Source organism: Doryrhamphus excisus, linkage group LG1 (assembly GCF_037039965.1).
Source record: "Doryrhamphus excisus strain RoL-2023G ecotype Guam linkage group LG1, RoL_Dexc_Guam_v1.1, whole genome shotgun sequence".
Taxonomy (NCBI): Eukaryota; Metazoa; Chordata; class Actinopteri; order Syngnathiformes; family Syngnathidae; genus Doryrhamphus; species Doryrhamphus excisus.
This window is the reverse complement of record NC_136357.1, coordinates 9,403,350-9,421,558: the sequence shown is the minus strand read 5'-3', so window position 1 is coordinate 9,421,558 and position 18,209 is coordinate 9,403,350. Positions and strand designations below refer to the sequence as shown.

The following is an 18,209-nucleotide window of genomic DNA, read 5'->3' as shown; positions in this document are numbered from 1 at the left end:
ACATGTACGTAGAAGACACCGGTCTTTTATACCTTACAGACTATTTCAAGGCAAGAACACTATTGTTCAATTACATCCTATTTATTCCAAATCCAAATATTTACAAAACAGCCGTTTGAACGAACAATATGTACATCATCATCAAGTTATGTTAACACACTTGTTAGAAATTCAAAACGATCCTGGCCCAATGAGATAATTAGCTTCTGTTTGTCTCATCAAACACATTTCACACAAACTTTGTTGCTTCCTAACACTTGCATCACACACTCACACATATCCTGAAGTCTGGAATATTATGCACATAACTTATTATACCGCCCCCAAGTTATGTGTTTGCCAGTGTTTGTGAGCAGCATGACTCAAAAAGTATTTTATGTACAAGAAAGGACAATGTAAATTTTTTTCTCTGTTCAAAAAAAGGTCCACAGAAAGCAGTGGACAATAAATTGCCATTATTTGAGAACCAATTTTAACATTAGAGACAGGTGTGAGGCTCCCCAGACTAACATTTTTTTTTTTTTTGGGGGGGGGCATTTTTATTGTAACACTATTATTATTATTGTAACACACATTATTAAGTGCAATTTTAAAATGATCAACTGCAGCTTTGCGATTTATTATCGTTTGTTGTTTTGGTTGTTTGGTTGTAAGTTAGCAGGTTCACGCAAAAACTAGTCCAATATACAATATTTACAGGTTAAAAATGGAAAAACATAATTTTTTTCCATAATGCATTGCATTTGTGCAATTCATTGAGGCACTGCAATGACGTCAGCCCCCCTCTGAGCACTGGGCTCTGCTGTCTCCATCTGGTGGACAGAGACAGCATTGCAGAATCATCCACCATTTTTTTTGCTGTTTGTCCTCTGATGAATGTGTTGCTCAGATGCAATGGATTATGGGAAGACTTTAAAATAGGTGTCTTTTGGCTCTTAGTCGAAAGGAATTTCATTGGAAATTCATTTCATTGGAGAACAAGCGGCATGATCGATGGTACTGCAATGTCTTCCTCTGTCCACCTGTTAATGTGTTGCTCAGATGCAATGCATTATGAGTAAACTTTTAAAATATATATTTTTCCATTTAAACACATATTTGGTTTGCATATTTCTTAGGGATAGCTTTGACTGTCAATGGACAATGTCTCTATGGTAAAAACAAACGTGTTGTTTGTAAAAACAAACAACCATGCCAAAACATCATTAGCAAACTCGACTGTTATTTATGATTTAGGACATAAAATCTCGGCTTACATCACAGTCGAGGAAATCATATGTAACCCGAGGACCACACATATCACATGTATGACTGAGGGTATAGCTGAAATGTTATCCCAGTAGAATTTCTCAGAGGTGGAGAGTAAGAGAGTTAGACGAATCAGAGATTGACATGGGAAGACAAACAGGAAGCAGCTGTAGACCGACTTTTCCTATGAGATGGTTCAACATCAGGGAGAGAGAGCGAGCAAGAGAGGAGGTCACATGGAGCTGGATGGCTCTCCCACAGGGCCGCTGTTCTCTTTTTTTATCGCCTTCCCTCCACTGTGGCCTTCTTGCTGGCCCTTTGCCACAGTCCTCTTGTCAAACTGGAATTTAAAATCAACATTTTTTATGTCATCTGATCCTCTTTGTCTAAGATTTGATGTCGGCTTTGGTCGCTCTGCCCGCTTGGGTCAATCGTTTTTAATTTCCGGTGCTTCCCTTTTACCTTTTCTCATTTATGACTAATCTACCATTGTGATTTTCCTTGTAATTTCCCTGTTTTACGTTATGTTATTACTGGATTTTATAATTGTGTGGAAAAATGGAGAGTACGACTTGGTTGTCACCAGTAGAAGCACTGTTGATTCAGTGTCAGCTATGGGAAGGTGAGCTACTTTCATGAAAACATCCGCTATGACTGCATCACTGTTGGGCTTCACATTAGACTGGCAGGAAAACAGGAGTCCAGAATGAATGGTTGTTAATTTTCCAATAGTCGATAATGGAAATTTATTCCTTATACCTACACGCTATTATTAGTAAATAGACATTTCCTATTTCGATCTGTCTGACCGGAAATGTTTGTTCTCAGATTTTAATGAGGTCTGCGGTCACTGGGCTTTTCCTCTTTGGACTGTACCCTCCAATAATCAATTAGCTCATAATGCCTTCTCCTCCTTTTTGGACTTCTTATATTGACCTCTCCAAAGTTCCTCGTTCTCTTTATAATTAAGGTTTTGTTGGGCTCATTATGACAAAAACCTTTCTTCACGTAGGCATGGTCGGACATGAGTGGGTGGAGGGAATAAAAGTATGTGTAAATGATCTTTTACACCATTACTGCTTTTGCGGAGTATTGCTTTGTTGTCTGAGGGAGAAAGCAGTGTGCTTTGAATGGACCATTGATTTCAGGCTTGGATGTTTTTTTTGCATGTACAAAAGAGAGAGAGAGGTGGAGCCTTAGTAAGACTGATCCCATCTTTCTATCTATAAAGCCTCGTCTTGTTTTATTATCAACTTGTTGTGATGGGGATTATGTGAGAAAGTGGATGAAAGTTAAGTGCTATATTACACTATACATCAACTGGACTATTTTCCAGCTACATTATGCCTGTGTGAACGCTGTGTAAATGCTGGAACAATCACAGTGATGTACTCCACTATTATCGCAATTCCTGTTGCAGTATGCTCTGTAAACATACCGGACATTAAAAATGCAGTCTAACAGCATTTTAAAGAATTTTTGGAGTTAAGGGATTCAGAGTTTGGTTATATTATTGTGAAAAACAATTTAGCAGAAAATAACTTCAATAAACTACATGATTATGCACAGTACAGGTATTTTTTTGTACAAAATCATATTAAATTCCAATGTGAGCTGCTCTGTAAAATGTGGAGCTGGCCATGAAAGACCCCTTTGGGTCTGTGCTCTCATCGTAAGTCAAAATAAGGACTATACAATGCTATATTCCAGAAAAAAATAGTTATAAATTTCAAGCTCAACAGGAGGGGAAAAAAACACAATAGGAGAAAGCAAGACAAAAGAGCAACGGACCACCACAACAAATAACTACAATAAAATAAAAATTCTTCAATTATAGTCAAAAAGTCTTCAATTATAGCTTTATTTTTTGTAAAGATATTAAAATAAAATATTGTTATAATATTTGAAATATATGTGGAAAAAATACTTTGTATTGTGTATTAAAAAAATAACATTTTTAATGCATTTTTATTTGGAACAAAGCTTCATCATTATTTTTTTATAATTTCTGCATGGCCGCACGATAATGTCAGTGTTGGCCACACAGTCGGGATATAGGGAAGACCTGAGTTCGAATTGCCGCTAGGGCATTTCTGTGTGAGTTTGGCCTGTACGGGCGTTATTGTGAATGTGAGTGTGGATGGTTGTTATCAAAATGTGCCCTGCCATTGGCCGGCAACCAGTCCAGGGTGTACCCCGCCTCTTGCCCAAAGTCAGCTGGGATAGGCTCCAGCAAACCCCTGCGTCCCTACTGAGTATAAGTGGCATAGGAAATGGTTGGATGGATGGCGGGTACAATGCAAAATTTTACTTCATTGCATTATCATTATATAAACTTCATAATTACATGTCTGTCTGCTACCTTGTCCAAACTTTGTACCGCTGTATTGAGTGAGACTCTGTGTGAGGTTGACCCTCATCAGTTGCAAGCATGATCATTCCTGCATTCTGGCAGACTTGAATCCTCATCAGCTGTATTCATCTTTGGACTTAACAGAACCAGTGAATTTATCTTAGCTGATGCTACTACTGCAGCATTTTTCGAATCCGCCATAGATTTAAATCCCAGTCTCATCCTCCCCATTAAGGCTGCAGTTGAGAGGTGGCTCTCCTCAGGTCTCCAGTGGTCATCCACAGTTGACGGAGTAGACTCATTAGAGTGTGGAGCTGAGCCATCTACACCACAATCACTGAGAAGAAGACTAATGAGCAGTTAGATCAAGATCGTTACAGCAGGCGGCGAGTTAGGGATGCCCATTAACTCAATTGTTGCTGTGCTGAAATGTGTTTTGTTATTCTTTTCTTCCAAGTGAGATTGCTTGTGTCAATCAATTTAAGCAAATGACAACTTGAAATAACTATTTAATGACTTTCTACTTTACTACTTTCGAATGGCTTTCTTTACGGTTATGGCATTCGTAAAAACTGTGGGATTAATGAGTTTCTCAAGTATTGATAGGATGAAACAAATTCAGCAGCCATGCACACAAAAATTAGTTTCCCCCCAAAAATGGTAAATAAAGTATCTTGCTGTTATATTGACTGGATTGCTCCATCTGGACCAAATGAATCTCACATGTGCCTTATGAGCTTTAACATGATGTGCAGGGATGGGAATTTTCCGCGGATCCGCGGAATTCCGCGGATTTTTCTGGCAAAAGTCCATTTTCGTAATTCGTGTAAATTCGTTGAGAAAATTGTGGGGGGGGGGAGGGGGGTAGGTGTAGGTACAGTCTCGGTATATCGTGTCCGATCGGGCCGAGGTGGCATCTTGGCCGCGAAGTCGACGAGAAGATGAGCTGGTTTAGTAGGCTTGCTGTGATTGGTTGTATCGTGTCTCTCAGCCAATCACACGTCGCGTTTCAAACGCGTTCGGTGAACCCGTAATGGCGGAACACGGTGAAAGAGAGAACATGAGAAAGAGAGTAGAGCTGAGCAGAAGAAAAAAAACGAGAAGGCAGCGAAAGTTGCAAGACTGGCACATCAAAAAGCAGAAAAGAGGAAGGTTGCGACTGATCGTTTGCATGCACTGATTGCAAAAAGAAAACGACTATGTTAAGTTACCTGGTGTTGACTTCAACGTACGTGTTTAAAAGGAAATTGTGAGTCACATATTCAAACCTATGGAAATCTATTAATTTTACTTTGAATGCAGTTTGTTCCATGTTTTTTATTCATTTATTTTTGTTGTTTGAGGTCTTAATATTTCTTTCATTGTATGCCAGTTTTAGTGCCCTCAAAAGCTGAAATGTTGGGAGCTTCCGGGGGGCTTCGCCCTGGACCTGGCTGGGGGCCGGTGGCCCCCAGACCCCTGACTTATTTTCAGCTGATTTTCAGCAAAGCCATTCCCATCCCTGGATGTGCTGATAGGACATTATATCGAGGCACACGCAGAGCTTAGTCTGTAAACACAGCTGGACGCTTACCCTGAGAGGGAGCCTGAACCAAACCTACAGTACATTCACTGGGCGCAACATCTGGAACATCCGCGTTACAATACAAAATATGTGACTTATACCATCAGAGAGGTTCAGTGGGTCTCATCTCTACAGCTCACATACTTGTGTGACTTCAGCAATATATTTTTTTATTGGTTAAATCCTGATTGTACTACCTCAGCGGTGTTCAACTTAAAAGATTCTCCTGTATAGGAATAATGTAAGGTAGTTGAAATGGCGTTTGTGTACCTAATTAAGTGTCCGGCAAATATACATATATATATATATATATACACACGCAATATGAGCTTACTCAATTTTTGTGTTAATAGAGTTATATGAATAAAAGGTAGCCTGAGACTGCATACCTCCACCAAAACCGGTGTAGCAAATTGCTGCAGCACTCCCTAATTGAAACACTTTCTTGCTGGGCTTTTGTTCTCCGTGTACAGCGAACAATCACACAATCACCCTGGGAATTCCACTATGCTTTCTTGTTGAGATTCCACCTCATGCAGCAAGCTATTTATATATTTATATATATATATATATATTTATATATATATATATATATATATATACGTATATATATACATATATATATATATATATACTGGCAGGAGACTCGTGTGGTCTTTCGAAGCGATATTGCAAGAGGGCACCATGTCGGTGACCCGATTTAGACCACGTGCAGGCATAATAGAGACGTTGTGATGTTCACCCCAAACAGTGAAAGCATCTTGTGATCTGCCTGGTGAGGAAGTAATGTGATGACGAACGGAGTAAAGACGTGTTTGTTTTAGAGTTGAGATACATAAATGGTGTTTGAATTGCACTGCTGTTCATGTGTTCAGCTCAGAATACAGTTCTAAAGAGGCGACATAGTCTGTGTGGGGAGCTACACTGTGATGCCGTCTGTCATAACAGAGAAAGCTGGCTTGGCATAATGCGCATGCGTTAATTACGCAAAAAGTGTGACTGAATTGATGAAATATATTATTTACCGCCGTTAACGCATTATTTTTGACATCCCTAATATATAGGGATATATAGAGAGGTATAGTATATATAAATATATATATACATATTTAAAGAGCGAGAGAGGGAAAGACAGATGAAACCATCACTCTTAAATGTGGACAAATTTTAATCAAATTCAAGTTCTGTGTATGTGTGTTTGACAAAGTGATATAAAATGACGGATCGGGTATTTAGGCTCATTTTGACACATATTTTCACAGGCAGGCACCCTTCCTTCCACATATCTCCCAGAAGGAAGTGCAGCCCTCCCTGTTGAAGTCTCGTCATGAATTTTTAACAAGCGTGTCCGTCTGCTATCCACTGAGGCATGTGTTTGTACAGATTTGTATATGCATGTGCATGCATATACTATAGTACTATCACAATAAGGTAGCCATTTTTGACACCATGCGCCATTTGGGTATAATATAAGAGAGATAGGTAGTAAAACATGCATGGTATCCTGAGCAGCTTCAACCAATACTCATGCATCTCATCACTGAATGTGGAAATCAGTGGCACTAAAAGTGCAGCACATTTGTTTGATTGAATGCCTGTGTGACAATTTAATAGTTAAAGTATTTTTTTAAATATGATGTTTTTAATCTTGTTGAACCTGGGGCGTATTTTCTGACTTTAACTGTCAGTGCAGTGAATTATTAATGGGAAGGAATGAGTGAGATTTTGTACGGTTATCAAGTTCCACCCTCCTCATACAAGTTGTTTCATAAACTATCAGCACACATACTGAAGCCTTGGTGAAATTCTTATCAGATGTTGTACTGTAAGATCATGTGATACTTGGATTTGTTCCTCTTATAACTTAATGAATATCACGGAGGAGTGTACATAAGCTGCATGCTTCAATGGGTTTTTCCCCCACTTCTGTTTATTTTTCGGTCCTTGGCATATTTTATTATGTGTTTTGGCACTATAACATTTTGGAGTTCTTTAGAATATAATCAATCTCATTTTAAAGTGCTCATTTTTTACTCATATTGCTGTCATAGATAGCTTTGACGTCACGACCAGAACACGCTCCAGGAAACAGATTAAAACACATGCAGCCATGCAGAGTGATAATCAAACCTCAATATTACGAGGGATGACTCGATTTAATATTGTTAATATTGTTTAACCTCAAATAGGGGTTCAGTTGCAGTTGATATTGTCTTTTGAACAATGAGATGAGATGGAATAACTACTTAATCTCATCAAGTAGATCTCTTGTGTTTAGAAGGCCATCAATATATACACTTTCATCACTCAGTGCATACAGCTAACAAATGAACATAATTTTCTGGTTTAAAAAAAATCAATAAATAATCACATAATGTCATTTGATTAAAGTTATTACAGTATGGAGTGAGGCACTGATATTGCTGAGAGTGCTCCATTTTTCAAAATAGACGAGTAGTGACTAGTATAAAATCTCACAATTCTGTCTTCGCTGAGGCTTTCCAATAGGAAATAGGACTATAAAATACATGTCTTTTACACAAGTGATGGGTAATTTATGAACTTGAGTTCTACCATTGCCATGGGTAAACTACAAATACAGTAACCTACAATTCAAATTCAGTAACAACAAATATCCAAAAACAACCAATGTTGTCATGTTTGCGCATGTTGGTATTGTGGCAGCTACCAAACTATGCAGTGAACAGGAACCAAGTGCAAGTTAAAGTATATTTGTAATAATTGTGCAGATTGGTGTTGACCACACAGAGCAATAACACTCTCACTCAAACAGTCGCAAAGCTCCGACAAAGGGAGAAGCACGCACTTGAACTAAATACTTAAGGGATACCTTAAACATCCTCTCCTGCAAAACACTGTAGTTTCACCCTCTCTAGCAACTATAGATGCATCCAAGGAGGGGAGGGTGTTGCCTCATGGGAAAATGAGAAACAAGTCCATATACATAAGTGCTGTTTCTTTCTCACAATTGTTAAAGCAGACCTTAATGTCCTGTCACATCTGTCAGAGGGAAGAAGAGGAGAACTGTGATTGTGTGGGATGGAAGAGGTCCTTAATAAGGCTGCTGGCTTTTGGGGGGTCAGATAAGCCAACATAAAACCCACATAGTCAATCTTGGATCAGACGTATTCTGAAAAACAAAACATTGAAATTTTGAAGGAGATGTTAGTGTTTGAAATGAAAAGTTGCAGTTAATTGGGCGTTTGACCTCAGCTACCGTGGCTGTCAAAACCACCCAAAATTGAAAGTGTATGAATTCAAAATTGAGGCTGGAGTACATAAAAGGAACATGCATCACGTGATGAACATGCACCAAAAAAAAAAACCCTTTCAACTACTTGAATAGTACTCAGTAGAGTGTGGACCGCTTCCAAGGCTGAACAATGCTACAAAATACTAAACTTGTACATCTCCAATACTATTCCACTCCAGTCCTGTAGGTATCAGTAGGAGTATTACAGCATAGGAATCAACAGACACGCACATGTTTTTTTTCACCACAGCTCCATCTGCTGGACCTCGTGGTTCACTGCCCCATATGGCCCTAATGCAAGTAGACTGTAATGGTATAAAGTCACTGCTATATTTCACCTTTGTCCTGATGTGCACCAACACTGAATGCATCATTTATTGGCCCATAGACTAACTCTCTAAAAAGTGTAATGGGAATGTTTTTTGTGCTTTCCGTGGCTTGATTTGTTTTATTAAAGTGTATTCAAAAAAATACTCAATCTATACATTTCACGAGGTGACATTAACTTACTGTTACACCCACCTTTTATTACGCAGGATCCTCTTTGACTGACAACCTCTCAGTCAGTAATTCCCTTGCCTTTGACTTTATTCAGTCATTTGCCATTTCATATGCTGTAAAGCACACACACACACACACACACCTTAAAACCTTTTCACTCTGACATTATTATGCTGTGCGATGTGGCCTTTTGCCTCACAGTGCTGTAAGACCTTGATAGCCTGGCAGTTTGAGGTCCACGAGGGAGGGGATGCAATAATATGTCTGTGTCTGGTCTGCTGCTAACATACCTACTTTTTGTGCACATTTCCAGTAATTAGACCAACCAGTGACTGTACGACTCTGCACGTATTTCCCAGGCTAAATCCCTGTCATCCTTAATTTCCCCCAGAAACTGGCTACAGCTGCGGAGAATTTCCAGATGGAGCATCTGTGGAAAGATGAATTTGAGGTAAGGATGAGGAGCACTGTACCATAAGAAGTGGAAGGTTTTTGATTTGCATGGTTTAGTTTTCTGCCTACAAATCTGACCTCAAGAGATGCACACACAAACAAGTCATGCACATCTATTTTGATCTATTTCATCATCTCAACTGCTTTATTATGGCTGCTTAAAGGGTGACGCTTACAGTGATTGCAGCTCCATCAGTAAATATTGCACATTATGACACATCAGGAGTCCCATTTCAGAACCCCCTTGTGTCTCTGTACAGCATTAAACTAACTAATGGAGTATAAGTCATAATATAACGCTTGTTCTTGTCACATTATAGTGATGTTTTTCTCTGGTAATGTGCTTGTTTGCAGGATGATGAAATTGCATACTACAATTCAAAGGACAACGTGAGTGCTTGTTTTTGTTCTATCCACACCTTATGGACAAGAGTACTGGGGCACATGGCCACTACAACAACAGGAACCATTTATATCGTCCATGCCCTTTTGATTTCAACACCATTTTGCATAACAATGCACCATATAACCTTTAACTGTGCAGGCAATGTTTCAAGTCCGATTTTTAACGGTCATACAAGTTTAAAAATAATTGACGCACTCTGGAAGAAAATAAAACATATATATTATTAATAATTTTAAATGAAAATTAAAATTAATTGTAAAGAAACAATGTGATCTTTATGAGCAAGCTAATAAAAAATTATATTTAAATTATACTGCAGAAATATGACCAAGATGGCAACCAGTTCAGGGTGTAACCCGCCTCTTGCCCAATGTCAGCTGGCGACCTTAATGAGGATAAGCGGCATAGAAAATGGATAGAAAACAGTATAAAAGAAACAGAAGTATTTACACAATACAACATTTGATAGACTATAATGACTAACACTTGTCATTATTTCAGCCAATATGGGAGAGCCATATAATATGGACTTTCAGTCCTGTCCAGTGTTCTGTTTATTTACATCAACCAGTGTTAGAAATCAACGTACGTGGAACTTAAAAAATGACAAATCTGGTCTTTTGGACTCTCTACTTACTTATGATGCTGTATCAAATGATATTTGATATTGGAATCCTACAGCTTCAGCATTACAGTATATACAAATATGTTGTATTGTTGGCAGTATATTGAGTATATTGTACTACATTTGTCTATTTCACAAAAAAGTTGACAGCAGAAGTATAATAATTGCTTTAGTAAAAAATAATTATGATTCAGGGTTCTAAACTAAGCCCCTGCTTGACAATTTAATTCATTAAGGTGTGTCCCAAGACTTTTGTCCATTTTACATCTGCTGTCATTGAAGCAACTCAGATGTGAGCCAGTGAAAAAGGTTGTTTCTTGTCCTCCCTTTCGCATCCTATCCTTCCTTCATCCTCACCTCTTCCACTCCTGTGTTTTGCCTCTTTGCTTTCATGCAACATCTTTTGCTCTGCCTCTCCTCCAAGGCTCTTGTCTTCGCCGCCTCTAATGCATCCCTCCTCCCACCGTCTTTTTTGCAGGTGAAGAGGTTTCTGCCATGTTTCTACTCTAATTGACAGATGAGATAGATGAGCAGGCTGCACAGTTGCTTTATTAGGAAGCAAGTGTTCACACATGCTCTTCCTCCTTTTTCTTTCCTCCCGTCACCTCCGTCTCCATCCTGCATGCCTTTCTCTACATTTCAGTGCATGTTTCTTCATGTATTGTCACATCCATGTTGATACCATTGATGCCAAATTGTCACAATGTCATCAAGTAGTGTTATCATAATCACTTCTAAAGAGACAATAGAGAAGCATTGTTAGGGTATTTGAAATATCTAATGGTGCTCTGTTTTCTACATATATTACATGCTTTGCAGCAGGTTTCAAACGTTTTTTTGTTTCTTCCCAAGCTGGATGCAAATGAGACAGAGGGACGGAAATATCGAATCCGCCCGGACTTTAAGGAGGACCCGTCATTTAAGCGTTTGACAGACCACAGTCACACGGCTGTGCACATTCCCACCGACATCTATGATGGCTGTGAGTGCATGCACACACTGTGGTAACCATGGTTACAGCTGACACATATAACTCCATTAGAAGATGATTGCAATTTGCAACGTTGCCAAATTTGCCTTTGGCTTAATGGATTTGTTCAAAAAAGAAAGTGATGAGGATGATATAATGGTATTTAGTACAAGAGATAGATCAAAATAGTCCAGTAGACCAATAGACCAGTCCAGGGTGTAACCCGCCTCTTGCCCGCTTGTGAGGATAAGCGGTTAGAAAATGAATGAATGAATGAATGTCTCCTTAAACATTTTACTATTTCTCAATACATGCTTAGCAAATTTTCTAGTTCATTAGAAGGCTCTAGGTCAAGGGTTTTCAAAGTGTGAGGTGAGCCTCTACTGGGAGGCAACAGAAGCCGCAAACTTCGGACCATCTATCTGTACTATAGGGGAGGCTGACTGTGCCATAATGTGCAGGCCCCTGCTCTAGATTAAACTCATTGTTACCAGGATCATTTAGAATGGTGTAAAAGATTGTGTTTTCTCAAAGCTGTAACGTGTTTACATAATTAAGTTAAAAATGCATTTCAGAATGTAAAACTCTATGAAAACAGTGACTATCCTTAATCCTTATGCATTAAGGATCTTTGGCCACTTTTTCATCATTCATTCATTCATTTTCCTCACAAGGGTTGTGGCGGTGCTGGAACCTATCCCAGCTGTCTTTGGGCGAGAGGTGGGGTACACCCTGGACTGGTCGCCAGCCAATCACAGGGCACATATAGACAAACAACCATTCACACTCACATTCATACCTATGGACAATTTGGAGTCGCCAATTAACCTAGCATGTTTTTGGAATGTGGAAGGAAACCCCCCCCCCCCACACACACACACAGGTAGAACATGCAAACTCCACACAGAGATGGCAGAGGGTGGAATCGAAACTGCGTCTCTTCACTCTGAGTCCTGCCACTTGTCCGCCAGCTAAAATATACCCCCTAATGAAACCTGAATACCTGAATAGCCTTTTAACGACTGCTGAAATTGAAATCGATAGTGTAATTTAATAATGCTACATGAATTTCCTAATAATGAAAATCATGATTGAATAAAAATAATGTGTCATTTTCCACATGGATGAGAAAAAATAATCCACTGCTTTAAATATTTAAAAACTATTATTGCTAGCTTTCATACTGACTGTTCAATGGCTTCAATACATTTTCTGCACTCCACATGCACGCAGCTGAGATTGCAAATGTGATATCAAATAGCACATTGAGTATTCCTCAAGCGTCGAATATATGGTGGCCATTTCTTAGTTATGAAGAATATCAGGGCTGTTTAAATGTTTAATGGCGCCTGGCTCTGTGAGAGTGTTGAGTTATTTCTTTTATTCTCTTAGTTCTCTCCACTACAGACTAGATTTTTTTTTCTTCTCCCATCTGATACATTTTTTTTGGTTTAACAGGGTCACACAGAACAAATGTCAATACCACCAAACCGAAAAAAAAAAAAATCCTATGCACTTAGCATTGAAACATACATATGTACAGTTTATCACAGACTGGATTTAACTCGGAAACGCATTTATTTATCATTGTTTAATTATGTGGTGTTATCGGCACTTTGCAAGGTTCATAATCATTTGGTTTGAGTGTCAGTATGCAGAAATGTAAAGTTGTTGGAGGGTAGCAGTCTCAGGAGGCTAATTTCTCCTGGTGGGTTAGATCTATGTAAGACTGACTGGCTTACAGCATTCATTAATTATCTCTCCGTGAGATGTCAGCACTCACAGGAAAGGGCCAGCTGACCCAAAAAAGTGACTTCCTCAGCGGGGTTAAAGTCCTGCTGAGGACCCGTTTGGCCCCAAGGTTAACAAACGTCACCTTTTTCTTCAGACCCTTAGACATAGGAAAACTGAACGATGGATCAGGTGTCCGTTGATGTCAAACTTTTTGATTTTTTTTATTTGTAAAAGTTCAGGCTTGTTTGTTAGCTTGTGTTTGAACCCAGTGTGACTTTGTTTTTGTTTTTTGTCATTCCTCTGACAAATCCCTGGTTAGATTCTGGGCTGGGTGCCACAATTCCTCACACACTCAAAGATGTTGTGTATTTCTTTCAAGTAATGAATTTCAGAGCTGCTGGAATCCCTCCAAGACGGAAAATGATCTGTATGAGATGAAAGTATCGGTGTGTGTGTGTCACACACTATGATATTTATCGCTTTATGGCAGGGGTCTTCAATTGAAATTGAGTAAGGTCTGTGTATGCAATTTGTTTTTCACAGTGATGGTCCAAACCTTATTTTGTCTTAAATTGCATCAAACAGACTATCTTATATCAATATGAAATGTAATGAAACCTTGGACATCACCTTATTATTTCGATACAACACAATTATCTTGGCACCTAAATTGCATTAAAAATACCAAGTTTTACATAAATAATAAAAGGTTGTACAAGCAATGAATGAGTACAAGAGGTTTACCTTTAAGTTAAATAAAACAGCACAAATTTCTCTAAAAATATATTCAATTATTTTTAAGTTTCTCTTTAATAGTACATCCCGTAGAAGATTAGATTTCCTTCTTATTGTTATAGTGGGTGGATGTGGATTCCAGTGTCTGGCAGAAATAGTAACACCAAATCGTCTCAAAGCTCACCAAAAGAAACAAAAAAAAAAAAAAACAAGGTGATATTGCTGATGCAGAGAAGCAAACATAACATAATTTAACTTAACTTAACAAAGCATGGCAAAATCAAAGCATTTGGAAAGGCAATTGTAAAATATACAGCAATCACAATGGGGGACCATAGGAACATACTTGTCAAAGACATCAAGCAACTGGATATATATTGAAGATGACACCATCTTGATTTGATGCAGGTTGCCGTCATCAACACTTGACTAGGAGAATAGAAACAGCTGAAGCTTGTTATTTCTATCAAGTAATCGGGTGCCCAAAGGTTTTTTTCTTCTTGCTTTGTAAAAAGTGTCAACATTCAACCTTTTTAACTTTACATAGTGTGTTTATATGCGTCTTATTTCCCACATTTGTGCTAGTAGTTTTTATGTTTAATTATATTTCTCCAATGTGCCACAGTCCAATAACAAAGGATATGAGTCAATTAATTGGATAATTGATTAGTCATCGATTCATCCATTCATTGTTCCAGCTCTACAATTGACGACAACAACACAACAATATTAACATAGATTGTCCCAAATTCAACAATATTAAGAAACATATTTAATGTATTGATTATCACCAATACCTTTTTGATGAATTCATCAAAACCTTCAAGTAAATCGGGACGAATGTTCCATAAGAATGCTCCGCAATGTAAAGGCTTGGAAACCGACTTGCTAACTCTTTCTCTGTGGAGCAAAGTCTGTTTACGTTCTCATGTCATGGGGACCTTGTGCGGTCTGGCTCCCATAAATCAAGTTCCCATAAGGGAAAATCTTTGAATTGATGGAGAGGCTATTTTGAAAGTATCTGTGAATACGCCATGTTTTTCTTTCTGTGTGTTTGTAAAAATCAGATACTTGGAAACACTACCTTAAAGTCAGAAAAAAAGGTGGTAAGGTTAAAGGTGGGGTACAGTGCAAGTGGTGAACAGCAAGCGTGTAAATTTCACGGGAGATAGGAAGGTCACGGCCCCCGCAAAAATCAGATCCAGCCAATGTAACACCCCAAATATAATCACATCATTCTGATTTAATTACTATCAAGTTGATTTTCTTTATTTGTATAATTTGCCAGAAAAACAATAGCATATTTAATCATCCGGTAATTTAACCTTCCCTCTGAATACTTTTGGCTCTAATTCTGGCTCCAAAATTTACCACTGCTCAGAGTGCGCTTTGCCTGCGCCAAGAACAGACCAGGTTGGAGCTGGCGAGCATTCAGCGCACTTTTGGCATGCTGTTTTGTCACAAAATTGTCACTGCGCCAAGCTGAAAATGTGTGCCGCCATGCCCATCTTAGCGCAGTCCAGTCTACCAAATTACCAAATTGGCTGCGCACAGTGATGCACTGGACCAAATTACCGCTGCATGGGCTGCGCCACACTCGGCCACCCTGCACCACCCTACGCTGCGCCATAAAATTAGATTAGTGTTACCCGACCTGCTTTCTCTACCAAATGTTCACTTAGGAGACAGCAGAACGCCAAGCACTAAAAGGCGGACATTAACGTTTCATTGTTGGTCGACACCTTAGACCTAATAAAAAAAGAAAAAACTTCTGACCAAAAAGAGGTTAATACCCGTATTGTTAAGTTCTGTGATGATTCAGGACTAGTTGGCAAGCTACATTTTTTTTTTAAATATCAGGTTCAAGAATGTGTTTGCCAAACAGATGACCAAGGAGAAGGAGTTGAAAATGGAGGTGCAGCAATTGAAGAAGGATTTATCTAAAATTTTTAGCACTCGATTTTCATGGATAGTTGACACCAAAACAAAATCAATTGAATGGAAGCGGCCATAGTCCTGAAAGCTAATGCTTAAACACAGTAGGAATTAACTACTGTGTCATTGTGGCATAAATAGCAAGTACACGGCTCCAACAAGACCAAGTATATCTCAGTGAAAGTATCACAGTGTACTGTATTTCTAATACACGTCTGTCAAATTAAGTTAATGATTCAATAAATAAATAAATAAACAGGTTTGAACCTTCCAGTGGTAGAGCCAAAGTTACGCTTGTGGTGAAAACACATTGAAGAAAGGGATCAGTCTACATATGTCACACATTTTGGACAGAGAATTTATTTTTTTATGCCTGAAGAAAAAGACGACATCCATATGCTGTTGAGACTTCAACTTCCCCCAATTTGAGCTCCACCCTATAAATGTTCCAGGAATAGCCTTTTCTCAGCTGGGGGAAAATTGGATTTTCTGGGTAAAGTAGGAGGCAAGGTTTATGAAATCACCTTGCACAGGCAGGCAGAAGCATGGGACGGCTACTGTAGGCTGGAAATAGATGATAGACGGATCATAACGGCCACATTTGTTTTGGTAAATTAGGGAAAAAGCAGGACTAAAGAGTTTAAATGACACAATATAGAAATCGAGATAATACACATTTTAGAGCATTTTCAGCAAATCTGCCCAGTTTCTATTGACACAAATACGTTTATAATTGCTGTAGATTGCTGTGGTGTACAACTGCACTGCATCACACTAATAGTAAACAGGAATGGAGAGCCAGAGTGTTTAGGTTATTGCATTCAGTTGCACAATTAATTCATCAGTGAGTGCACATTCAAAGCGATGCAGAGTTCTGCTGGAGAATAAATTAGTGTCATTGGCATTATCGCTGACTTCAGGCTGCTGTGTCTACTACGAGGCAGAGGAGTTTAGCTTTAGTATATATTTCTTGTTTTTTTTCCTCTCTCCAAGCTATTTCACTCTATTCCACTGTAGCTTCGCACGATCAGATTTTTTTATCATGCACCATCGACACTAACATATTTTATCTCCTTTTTTTCCTTTTAAGAATTCACCATTTAATGAGGCAAATGCCTACTGTGAACTAACACACACATACACATGTGTTTTAATTTAGAAACAATAAAATATCCACGGTTATACTGACGCTTCATTTAGCTCATCCCTCTACAGGCATGCATACAAATGAGAAGTGTTTGCACATCAGTAAGCACGTCGCAATCAATAATGGAGACCGATGTATTTCACACTTAGCCAGGCACTTATGGAAGTTTAAAAGGAGTTCATGCACACAGAAGTTCATTTAAAGAGCACAGACCAATTTAAAAAATACAATAACTTCAACACACTGTTGAACGGAATTAAAAGGAAAAGAAAAAAAGGAAAGGAAAAGAAAGCGGCGTGTGGGGTAAGAGTCTGATCCAGTTCGGGGCAGCGAGTGTTGTGTCCCCATCCATCATTGTAAGTCTGAGGTGGATCTCAGCGCTGTCAAGGTGCTGTGTCATTGCATCCATAATGCCTGTTGCCTCTCACAACACACACTATCAATCACACACATACACACATACCGAGGTTATCAGGTGTTTCAAGGTAAAAATGAACAGGTCAATATATGTAAACTTGTCACAATATAAATGTGTTTACTTTTCAATTACACATTGGGTTTTGCTTGTGTTTTTTTATGCATGGCATTTTAGCCACCATTGTGCTGAATGAGCTAAATTGGACGGAGGCACTGGAGGAAGTGTTCAAAAGAAACAGAGAGGACGATCCCACTCTTCTGTGGCAGGTGTTTGGAAGCGCTACCGGTCTGGCTCGCTACTATCCAGGTAAGGAATGAAATACAACACGCACACACATGAAAAAAAGGTCAAGGTCAGCGAACTGTAACCAGGACACTATGCATCTTCAACAGTAATTGTACATACTTTTACAATTCTGGTTCTGAGGGGCCAGTAATATCTATAATAATACATATTTTCCAGATTACAGGTCACATCAGTCAAAAAATGTGTCACAGAGAAGAAAGAAACATTCAAGTCACACTGGACTGTAAATAGCTTTTTGTGTATTTTGTTCTTAAAATTGATTGGACATTAAGAAATGCATTCAATGAAGTAGATTCCCAGGGAAAATACGTTGTCTTGCTGGAAATGACATCATAACAAACAAGTCAGTAATATTTCTTCAGAACCAAGGATCCACCTTACAACATAAGAAACAACATTAGGGAAAGTTAGAAGTGTATGTTTTGTTGTTTTTTTTTAAATGGGTGATCATCAGCGTCACTTCCTATTACTTTGGTTATAATTACAGACTGTCCTTAGATACAATAATACAGTGAATACAGTCAAGACTTTTGAATTAAT

At 38.6% G+C, this 18,209-nt stretch overlaps 1 protein-coding gene across 6 annotated transcripts in view; it reads left to right on the top strand.

Moving 5' to 3' along the window:
* The window catches only part of LOC131130920 (voltage-dependent calcium channel subunit alpha-2/delta-1), a 76,580-nt gene that overhangs the window by 19,535 nt on the left and 38,836 nt on the right, over positions 1–18,209 (top strand). For all 6 annotated transcript variants that reach the window (XR_013627188.1, XR_009130123.2, XM_058075074.2 and 3 more), the window contains exons 4-7: positions 9,332–9,391; positions 9,748–9,783; positions 11,277–11,406; positions 17,538–17,669. Coding sequence is in view for 4 of the 6 variants with exons in the window: in XM_058075074.2 (XP_057931057.2) it covers positions 9,332–9,391; positions 9,748–9,783; positions 11,277–11,406; positions 17,538–17,669 (358 nt within the window). In the remaining 2 variants the exon portion in view is untranslated. The remainder of the gene's footprint in view (positions 1–9,331; positions 9,392–9,747; positions 9,784–11,276; positions 11,407–17,537; positions 17,670–18,209) is intronic.